The sequence below is a fragment of the Apteryx mantelli genome, chromosome 36, assembly GCF_036417845.1.
Source record: "Apteryx mantelli isolate bAptMan1 chromosome 36, bAptMan1.hap1, whole genome shotgun sequence".
NCBI classification, from domain to species: Eukaryota; Metazoa; Chordata; class Aves; order Apterygiformes; family Apterygidae; genus Apteryx; species Apteryx mantelli.
Window position 1 is genome coordinate 73,188 of NC_090013.1, and position 11,480 is coordinate 84,667.

Below are 11,480 nucleotides of genomic sequence, written 5' to 3' on the forward strand. Positions count from 1 at the left end.
CCCCTGGGCGGCGCTGTCGTCGCGGCCGAGGCCGGGGCCGGGGCCCGGTGACCGGCATGGCCCGGGGTCCGCACGGCCCAGGGAACCGGCATGGCCCGGGGTCCCGCACGGCCGGCGACCGCCTCCCCGCGGCCACCGCGGCCGCCCCAGGCTTTGGCCTCGCACTTTAAGCAGATTAGGGGAGACTTCACGGAATCCGCGTTTATTAATAGCCCGAGAGCGGGAGGCGGGAGCGCCCTGGGAGCGGGAGCGAGCAGGTGCCCGGAGGAGGCTGCAGCCGGAGCCCCGCGTCCTCAAAGGGCTGAAACCCGGCACGGTTGTTGTTCGTTGGCCCGTAAATCCCCCAGCTGACCCAGCTCGGGCTTGCCCATGGCTTCGCTCTTCACCGGGAGGGTCCTGGTTGTGAACAACAGCGCCCGGGATGAGCTGGACACGGAGTGGGAGCTGGGCCGCAGGCTGGAGAACAAGGTGCTGCTGCTGTATTTTGGGTCTGGGGAGTGCCCACGATGCCAGAAGTTCTCGCTGCTCCTCAGAGATTTCTTTGTGAGACTTACGGACGAATTTTACGTGGAAAGGGCTTCGCAGCTGGTCCTGGTGTACGTGTCTCAGGATGAGACAGAGGAAAAGCAAACCAAGTTCCTGAAGACCATGCCAAAGGGATGGCTGTCCTTGCCTTTCAAGGACGAGTTCAAAAGGTAAGCACTGAATAAAGCGGCAAGACAAAATTTATCAGCTTCTAAGTTTCCTTCAGGTAACTCCATGCTGTATTTTCAAACGTTTATACAGTTTTCCAAAATCCCCACGTTCAGTCCCCACAGGACCGGTCAGCGTGGTGCATTCATACGTTTAATTGACAGCTTGAGGCAGGCACCACACTGTGGAAATACAGAGGAAAGTCCTCCGTGGTGTTGGTGGTCAAATCACTGCTGGGGAAGAGGAAGGCACAGACTGAACAGAGAAGAAGCAGTGAGGATGTTACAGCCTTCATGGTTCTGTTTGGCTGGAGGAAAAAAAACCCAAACTGCTAAAGCTATTTCGTTGAACACCTTTATAAAGGACTTAGAGTAAAAAATATTTCCTCTACTTCTATTTTTTGCTGATCTAATATATTTGTATTCTCCTGCCAATACATCATCCCTCCAGGCTGAATATATAAAGTGAAAGATTGCATAAGTAACTGAAGTGTACCTTCCAAAAGGGAAACATGCCCCTATCTAATGTAACCTCATTAGTGGCAGAAAGAATTGTAATTAAATAGTAAATGTTGAGAATACGTCCGGCTCCTTTTGATGATAAACTAGAGCACGTTAAAAAGTCAAGGCTTCCTACTAACTGTTGAAGTCTTGCATTGCTTGCGTAGAACAAATCAAAGCAGTCATCCTGCATCTACTGGTGCCCTGATGTGGCAGCACCTAAACGCCCTTCCCCTTTTACTGGCACCACAGGGTAAGACATCTGCATAATTATCAGATCTTGGACTAATCAGCAGGGTTCGTGAACTACTTTCCAAGACCGCTTTTTGCCCAAGGCAGATATATATACTACAAGTAGCAGTATATCATCATGGAACCCTGTCTACAACAAGATCTGCAAACTCCCCCACAGTATAAACCTAGCAGCCTGTAGACAGTAGCCTTGGTAGCCATCCTTTTCTCAGCAGTAGGCGTCTAAATGAATGGCAAGGAACTTCTAGCACTGTTTGAGGATCACTGCTCTTCTTGATTTGTGGTTTCTTCCCCCATTGCCTTCCAGAGTGCTGGAGCTGAGGTTTGCAGTGTCTGATGTACCTGCAGTGGTGGTGCTGAAGCCAAACGGGGAGGTGATTGTTGGAAATGCTGTGGAAGAGATTAGGCGCATGGGTCCTGCCTGCTTCAGGAACTGGCAGGAGGCTGCTGAGCTAGTAGACAGAAACTTCCTCTTGGCAGAGGACTTTGATGACCTGGCTAGAAGCAGCATCACTGACCCCATCCGCCGCCTCAAATACAAACTGAACAAGAAGACAAAGAATGAAGAAAAGAAAGAGGAAGGTGAAGAGTCTTGTTAGGGGCTCATGAGGTTGCAGCTGCTATGCTGACATGGCTTGGGACTTCCCTCAGATGACTATCTCAGCCTGGCTGCATGCAGTCTCAGGAACACAAGTCTATTTATCTAATTTTTGGATCCCTAAGATTTACTGTGATCGTGGTGATAGCTGCAGAACCCTTAGCGTGAGTCAGCATATGAGTGGGGAGACAAGGCAGACAACTGGGCTTTACAAGTGTGTCCAGTGACATCTATCTGTATTTTAAGTCTGCCAGTTTTCTGAAAGGAAAATTGTTCTGGGACGAATGCATGCTACTTTCACACATAGTTTTTGGTATCTAGACAATTAGTTAGCATATTAAGGGCATTCTGAGCCTGGCCAAATCACATTTCATTTTTATGACTCCAGGACCCTTACATTTACTGTAGTAAAAAAATCTCACGGTAAAGTCTTTGTTGTTCGTTTACTAAAAACATTAGAAGAAAAGTAACTACTAGAGAGCAGCATTCAGTGAATGAGTCAGTAAAAACAATTTTAAAAAGGGGATCTGCATTAAAAAAAAAAAAACAGCATGTCCATGGGTTGCTGTGAAGACACTGAGAAGCTATAGCAAACAACAGTGAGAACAGAATCCCTACAATAAGCCAATGTATTCTTTTTTGGAGACAGAAAGATAGCCATGGGCTAAGTGAGCAAGTCCTGAGAAATCTCTCGTGTTGCTGCTGATATACTGCTGCAAGTTTACATTCCAGCCAGGTTCATTTGAGAGCTAATGAACAGGTTGTTTCATGACCAGCAATACAACATTCAGCAGCTGCCCCAGTGACCTGCCTCTGCCCTGCAAACCTCTTCCTTTTCTCCGCTAATCGCGGTTGCCATCTGCTGCTGGAAAGCATCAAGTGCTGAGCACAGTAGCAGAGAACCCGGGTCCCTTTTTCGGACAGGAGCTCCAGCCTTGTTAGAAAGCGTTTAACTAGGCACAACCTCAAGAAAGCTTCCTTCAAGGAATCCTTCCTTTGCTCCACTGAAGAAATTCCTGAGCATAAATATTTATAACCATACAGCTGGCAGGCCTGAGTCAGGTCAAAGACCCGTCTGTCCTCACCTACCATTGCAAGCGCTGGGCGGGTAAGGAAAACTGTAAGGCCAGGACACATCTTGAGTAAGCAGCTCTCTGCTTCACCCTTCCAGTTTAAACTGATTTGTATGAAGCCAACTAAGATGATATTTTTACACCTTTGGGAGCATACAAAAACTTGGTTACGGAGGCTGCAGACTGGAGATGGAGGCATCTCCAGGAACTAAGGAGTTTGAAAAGCAGTAAGCCTGTGAAAGACCAAAGAATAATTCATTTGCTCATTTCTGGTCCCTTGTTCTTAATTATATCACTGGTGGGGGGAGGAGCTGAGGATTTTTAAAACTTTATTGGATACATTGTTAGAGAACATCGGACTGAAGCTGTCTAGAATTAATTGCTTAGCATAACTTGCTTAGCATTAGTAGCTAAATTTGCTGAAGCCTTAGGCCTCAGGCTGTGAACTTTTACTTAGATAAGTAAAAGGGGGCCCCAAAGCCGGTTCAGGCTGGAGGGATAAAGAAGTTACACGGACAGCAGGAGTAGCCAACCTTGAAGATAAGAAGCAGCCTGCCTAGAGACAATGAAGGGGCCCAATGAAGAAGGGGAAGAACCCAGACCTAACTATTACTATTGGTCCAAACTATCGCTTAAGGGGTGGGGAATTTAGATTGTAAGGGTATAATTGCCCAGGGATTTCTTTGTTCGGGGTCCCTCTTCGGAGGCACCCAGCTCAAGCTGTAATTACCACACGTGTATCACTAAATTATATTTCTCCCCAATCTGACTTCAAAATTCTGCCTCAGCGGGAACCTAGGAATATTTTCCGTAACAACATGAAGGATCTGAGAACAGAGGTCTGTGTTGAAGACAGATAGAGAAGCAGTGCAAGGCCAGCTTGTTCAACTTGTTTTCTCACTTAATCCTCCCCCTCTTTACCCAGCAAGTTTGACAGGTAGAAGAGGGAAGAAGGAGAATTAATATAAAACAAATGATTGGGAGGAACTGTTAAGAGCCCTGGCTATCTGGCTTGGTTTGTAAAAGACTGGTACCTGCAGGTATGGTATATGTCTGACAGACAAAGATTCCCATGGAAAAAAATAAAATAAAATAAACAGAATGATCTCTCATGTTTCAGATGAAGAAAGTATAACCAGCTGACTTGTTATCAGTCTGTGACAGAGAATCTGAAAAAATAAAAGAGAAAGAAAAATGGACTAAGGGATCCTGGAAGAGCCATACGAGCAGCAAGAAGGCCGCTTCCTTCAAGATGCTCCCTGTATTTTGTATGGCACACTGACACTGAGCAAAGAGATACAAATAAAACCTTTCTTTCAGATGGCCTATCTGCTGGATGAGTAAAACTATACTGTCAGATATACTCTAATTGTCATTTATAAAACGTTATTCCATTTACTTAGGGCAATGCTCAACAGTTAATACAATAGACTGTTACAACAGTATTTAAAAAAAGGAAGTTCTAAATCACAAATCGGGAGCCTGAGGAAATGACAGTATGGGAGGGAGGCAAAGGGCAATGCTTTTATCTGTAAGAGCTGTCCATTTTAGTATTATAACTATTAATAGGCAGTCAGGTGCTGCTTCTCACCCTCATGGACCTTTGACATTAGTAAAAGGACCACTTGACTTTTTGTTAATTATATTAATATGAAATTGTCCTGTCCATTTTTACCCACCATATTTTGCTGTGCTCAAAACAGAAAGTTACTCTTCTGTTGGTTATCGTGTGAAAGAGCAACAGGCCGAGCAATAGGCGCTGAGCAATTGTGAAAAGTGAAACTGCTAACAATGGAAAGTGCTGCTGTGCTAACATAATAAAGAGAAACAAGCTCTTTATTTCCTCTTTTTGCCCCCCCCCCCCCAATACAAGCCATAATGCTTATGAATGTACTTTGGACAAAAGTGTGAGGTATAGCCATACCTTTCTCATTACTAATAAAGCTTCACAAAATGTGGAAAGCAACAGAAACAAAACCTGCAAGGCACATCATAGGCAAGAGTCACGTTACAGATCGGAGAACAAGAGGCAACATGAGCTGTAGATGTTCTACCTAGAGAGTAAACATGGTATTGCACTTAACGCAGACTGCAGGCAATAGAAAAATCCTGCAGAGAAAGAACGGCTGGGAACAGGTTTAATAGTTTGCGTTCCCAAGTAGCTCTGGGCTGTCCCTTATGCTAAGTCATGTTCAGCCATACAGTCCAAGGAAAAGCATACAAGCTCCAATATGCAGGAATGACCAGTGATGCCAAACAGCTAAACCAACCCCTACACCTTTGTGTCAGTTCAGTATTACTCTGCAAGCTCTGCAGTTGGCAAAGTTTACTCGTCTTTTGTTTCCTTGATGGGGGTTTTCTAGGGCAATCTGTAGCTGGAGTTAATTGCTAAGATCCAGATACCTGAAACCTCATTTCAAATGTCCAATGTCAGGAGACAACTAGGTTACAAAACCCTTTGCTCAGCACATCCTTTAAATTCTCCAGTGGGCCTAGTAGAAAAACTCAATATTATTGATAAAATACACAAAAAAGTATATTTTATTCTATCTTTAGAGATGATTTTTTTTTTTCGGCCAGAACATGGAACTAGACTAGACGTTGCCTGAGCTCTAATAGTGGCTCCATTTGTGGTCTTAGAAAAGTCACATTATTTTTCCACCTTAAGTTCCCTCACACATGAAAAATCCTCCTGACTGATACACTGCACAGCAGTAATGCAAAGTGCTGTTAAGATATTTAGCTCTCGTTTCATGTGTGGGGCTTATTATTTATAAGTATGACATAGAACAAAGGTCATTTGAGTGCTTAGAGTAGTATCTAAGTACCCTTTAGTGCAAATACTTAATTTCTGATATATTTATTTTTTCAGATGTGCTACCTTACAGTTCTGTGTAATTCTTACTTTACTTTTGTCCTATTTCACAAATAATACTTCCTAGAAAAGGCCTTGCTATACTGTACAAGTAAACTACTACTATGTGCCGAATCATGAATACGCTTCACAAGTTTCAGGAAGTAAAGAGTTAAGGAACGTCAGGTGGGAGGATCAGTCTGATCCTATAGATGGCAGAGATGGTCTGGGAAGTGAGTAATTTCATAACTCCCAAGAGGAATGTGGAAGATCCGCATAGCCTGACACCTGTCTGAGGTTTCAGACTTGTCCCACACAGCCTGCACGTAGCACTCCTTCCCACCGGCGCGTCCTCCAAAGGGACTGACACAGTGGCAGCGTGGAAGACCTCAGAGCCCAGCTGCAGTCGCTGGGAGTGAGTGCTGCACGAGGACGCAGGTAGTAGGGACGACAACTTGATTTTCCGGTTGCATCAGCAAACACCGAGGTGCCGCGGTACCTGGGCTAAGCAGCCAACAGATTTCTCACAATAGGTCATGTTTTTTCCTTATCTGTGTCTTAGCTAAGAAAGGACAATGAAAGAGAAGGAAAATATTCTCTACAACTCGCCTAAACCAATGTTTTTACTTGTAGGCAATATTATGCTAAATAAGAGAGACTGATACAGAAATGCAATGCTATTGCATATGGATATTCAGGGCTTACTTTGATGTCCAAATCTTGCTAAGAAAAAGTTCCCTAACCTTGGGTTTCCATTTGCTGAAATGAGTGCAAGGAAATTTGATGATTAAAACTTGCTTTGTGAGTTTCTCGGAAGGCACTGGTTACAGCTCTACTGATTTAGAAAATGAAGAAATACTGCAAACAAAATGTGAGAATTCATTTCATACCTTCCATTTTTTTCCAAGTATTTTGTATTGCATCTCCAGACTTTTTGCAGAATGCTTCTTTTCTTTATTTCAATGAGTGAAAGCTGTGCACAAGGCCCGCAGGACTTTGGAACTGGACACCCAAAATCCAAGCCTGAGAAAAAAATTCATCTGCTGGGTTCTGGAAAGAACAGTACTGCCCGGTAGTTGGTGCTACATCTCAGTCTTGCCATGAATCAAACAGAATCTCGGGATAATGCCAGGTATGCTCAGATTGCAAGCAGATTACCAGGCAATAGACTCCTTACATCTGACCATGAATCTGACTCCAGATCCCTGAGTGCTGTGCGGGCTTCAGTTCAGAGCCCTGTCTACGGTGACTGTGCCAGCCACATGGACCATTCTGCTAGTGAGGTACTCCACATCACTGAGCACCTGAGGAACATCAACAGGAAATTTCAGAACTTCCGTGAGCTCTTCAAAAAAGGTAAATTTTAAAAAATGTATTTATTTGCTTGCAAAACAAGCAGATTATGGCCAGTGTTTCCCAACTGCGGGCAAAAGCAAGCCTGGGTATCATTCTTGCTGCATTATATATTTAAAACAGTGAATCTAGATGGTCCTCAGACAATTTAGGATGGCTTCTCTCTGTGTAGATAGTTAATTGTGCAAATGTCTTTTCCTGTAACGAATTGTACCAATAGATAAAATTTCATAGCACTTAGGCATCTAAGTGCAGAGGTTTCCTTCAAACGCAACACAAAAACCCGTAAATGCTATTGACAGCACCTGCAAACACTGAGTGACTTAAACTAGCTCAAAGAAAGGGTATCTGTGATGACTACTGAGAGAACTGAGATTCATCAGTGGGGAAGAATCCAAACACGAGGCAAATGGAGGTGAAAGCTGAAAGTGATCTAGGTCGTGGTGGCAGTCCAAGTATGTGTCACAACATAGAACCTGCTACAACTAAAGTACCGTACCTTCTTGTTCTACACATCGGCCCGTTCTCCTCTCCCATTTCCCCAAATAGTCTCTGTACTTCCAGGATGCTCTCCAGGCTCCACAAAATGCAGCCAAGTAAATGTCTTTGAAACCAAACTATAGACTTAAATTGAGAATGAAGAAAACAGTTATCACGTAACAGATTCAGTGCTGCTTGAGAAACCTTGTACAGTATGGCAGCTTTTTTATAAAAGATGCATTAACAAACAATCCCCTCAACTACTTGTTGGAGCAAGAAACTTCCTGAATGAGTGCCACCCTCTTTTCCAAGCTATCCAGAGTTCCCTGTGATCCTAGTTTCTCCACCCACAGCCGCAAGCTGTAGCTCACGGTGACTGTCTTACCCCAGGCATGCTGAACAAGTTGGGTTAGCAACACTCTTCACAGCAAACTCATAACTCCAGTGATGCTCTTAGCTTCACAACTTGTTTGCTGTTAACAGAGAGCCCCCAAACAATGCCAGCTCTACATGTAAATTAGACTTGCTTGGGCCTGCTCAGCTCAGCCGGCTTCCTCTCCTTCCCTGAATGTCCTGCTGAACGCTCATCTTGGGACCGCATTTTTCTCTTAGAGGTTGGCCTGCAGCTGTAAAGTGACAAAAGATATGCAGCACTCCCGCAGCGGGGAACAGGGACGTTCATTACTTGGGCCAGCGAAGCAGAACCTGGGCAAAGGGCTGCAGGGAACCGCAGTGGGGTTCCTGGCTCTATTGACTAAAGGCCAGGCACTGTCCAGATCCATCCCACCACTGCAGGTGGGTTTTTTGCTTGTTTCAGTCTTCAGCCTCTGTTATTTTCTGTTTTGCCTGGAACTTTTGTACGTAGGAACAGTGGGGCACCTGTGCTGCTGTACTGAAGTGACTTCACCCTGGGAGAGGTGAGGATGAGAGTTTACGCATGCAAAAACCCATATTTTTTCCCTTCTTAATTTTAGGAGAAGTTATTTCAGGCCCTGTTGAAGCCAAACTGGCAGACTTATTGCAAGCTATCTCTTCCTTCCGGAATACATATCCTGCTTTGACTGGGGATGCCATCCAGCCTGCTGTAGCAACCCTTATCACCAGTATCAATGGTAAATCCATAACCTGCGAGAACCTAACCAGTGCTGTATTTATTGCCCTGTGTTTGATGGCAGAGGGTTCAGTCAGGAATGGAACACTTTCTCACAGGGCTCAGCATAGACAGACACAGGTATCCATGTGCAGGTAAAGCACATGTTACTACAGAAGCTGCGCAGCTGAGCAGCAGGAGGTCAGTGATCATCAAGGTTTACTCATATTCAGATCTCATCTTTAGGGAAGACTGTGCTTTTAAAATATATGAAAGCATGAGAAAAGTTTAGACATGAGACCCCTTCTACTTAGCTCGGCAATTATGCTGGCAAACTGCACACATCTGTGTTTTTCACCAATAAAGATGTGCTGTGTTCAGATGGTTAAACCGAAGAATGGAAATGCAAGGCTCTGAGGACCTGTTTTTGACTTTGGTCTGGCTATTGGAGTAAGCAGGTATGTGTCAGGACTTCTCTCAGCACTGAATTCCTGTATAACCCCATACAAAAGGCTTTTACCTCTCAACATGTTTTCTTGTTAGTGCATTGGAGAGGGGGGAATTATAATGACCCACAGAACTGCTGTGATATTTTACTTACACAACCCTTGGAGATCTGCAGGAGCTACACACTATTATAACTAAGAGACACTGTTAACTTAGCCTTTAGGAAGTAAGGGTAGTATCCTATTCTGCAATGGCTTTCTTGGGTTGGAACATTTGAAAATGAATCCTTAAAGCTCTTTCTATTCCTGTTTTGCACAGCAGTAACTTTCTTGGGAGCTTGGGTATACTTAAATCTAGTGGATAACCCTCATCTGAAAACTGCTCTCTGTCACCTCAAAAGAAAGGCACAGTGGTTTTTGGCCTTTGTTTTGGGGCTGAACTGAGCTTCAAGGGATTTCCCACAGATGCCTTGCCAGTCACAGCTGTTGAGGGGGCCTGAAGAAAATTCTGAACGACCCATCCCAAAATTCTGATGTACGGGCCTCCCTCGAGCAGAGCTAGGACTGGCACAAGGGCTCCCAGGAATGTCTGTGGCAGTCTCACTGCTTTCTGTTCCATGATAAATGATGATCTGACTACACCAGCAAGTGGAGAGACTGTATCTCAGGAGATTAAGAGACTGGGTAGTATTGTGCTGTATAAGACTCTTTGTTATCTTGGCAGCGGAAGATGGTCCATTTTTTAAGAATTCTCAGACGTCCCTTTTGTGAACCTTTTATCTGCAAAAGAAAGTTTGGGGTTTTACCATCTCTACTTTAAAAAAAAGGGAGGGGGAAGATACTAATTCAGGAAGAATGTCTAGAAGACAGGCTGATGAGACTGGGATTTGGGACCATGAGTTCTACTTTCTGGTAAATAGGGAGCCACACCCTTTACTATGTTAGTGCTTATTAGATTTATGAGCTTTTTTTTTTTTTTTTTTAAGAAAGGGGGGGGGTTGCTTTACCATGTTGCAACCCTTTTAGCTATAAATGCCTTTACACTGCAAAAACACTTTTTATAGCACTTCCTATTTGTAAATAAAGCACTTTACAAACCGGGTAATGATAATTATACCTGTTGAACATAAGCAACTGAGACACAGGCCAGGGAAGATTTGATGGGAGAAACTCATCAAGACAGATGTTGACATTCGACTGATGTCAGCAGCTCTTCCCTGCAGTTATGCACCCTGATTCGCCCTCTCTTTTTCAATTAACTGCTAATTCCATTGTCTGAACAGAACTCGTTGGAGTTCACACGCACACAACATTCACTTGAAACATTTGAGGCTAAAGCAGTAGCTCTGTGATTATATGATTTTTTAAATGAAATAAGTGTTTATGATAGAAAGGTCAGCTAAATCTTAATTCTGACTCGTGCCAGTGAAGTGTTGGAGGCCTGACTGCCTGTAGTTAATGTGACAGAAGAGCTAGTAGATTTGGCTGCCACAAAGTCTGCAATGCAACTGCAGTGAAAAATTTTGCAGAAGATATTTAGCAGCATTACTTAAGTCTCCAGCAGATGTCGAGGAAGGGGAAACGGTGGGTTTGGGGAGCCCAAAGCCACAAAAAAATTACAGTGTGCCTGCAGCAGATCCCTGCAGGTCAGCTCTGTATGTTGCCACAGTAGGTATAGATCAGACATTCCACTCAGATCATAACCCTGAGAGAAAGCAAGATTACAAAACTGAGTCAGAAAACAGGACGAGGAGGAAGAGGAGGAGGAGGAGGAAGAGGAGGATGACTTAGAGGAAACATCATGCTTTTGTGTCCCTAGTTCTGTATTTTAAACCACAGAAACTTGTGAACAACATTTAACCACTGTGCTCTAACAATAACGTTTGTATTCAAGTCTGCGTTATAGCCTTTGATACCTGCCCACAGACAGCTGCATGAGCAGAAATATGTGTGAAGCTGTGAGCTTCACAGTGGGTTCTGCTTGTATCATCACACAAAAAACAGTTCTCCTGCTCACTTAGTTAAGTGAGCAAACAACTGGTTCCAGACTGGACAAAGACTCCAAGGAACTGGCAATGATTTCCTATGTTCCACACACCAAAAAACCTCAGCTAGCAGAGGTTTTGCTCATATTGAGAAGG

General features: G+C 44.1%; 1 protein-coding gene across 1 annotated transcript; it reads left to right on the forward strand.

Moving 5' to 3' along the window:
* The first annotated feature begins 30 nt into the window (after positions 1-30).
* On the forward strand, positions 31-4,437 carry NXNL1 (nucleoredoxin like 1). Its single transcript, XM_013961885.2, has 2 exons — positions 31-695; positions 1,753-4,437. Exons 1-2 carry the CDS (start codon positions 370-372, stop codon positions 2,042-2,044), a joined length of 618 nt encoding a protein of 205 aa, XP_013817339.1. The 5' UTR covers positions 31-369; the 3' UTR covers positions 2,045-4,437.
* Positions 4,438-11,480: the final 7,043 nt, after the last annotated feature.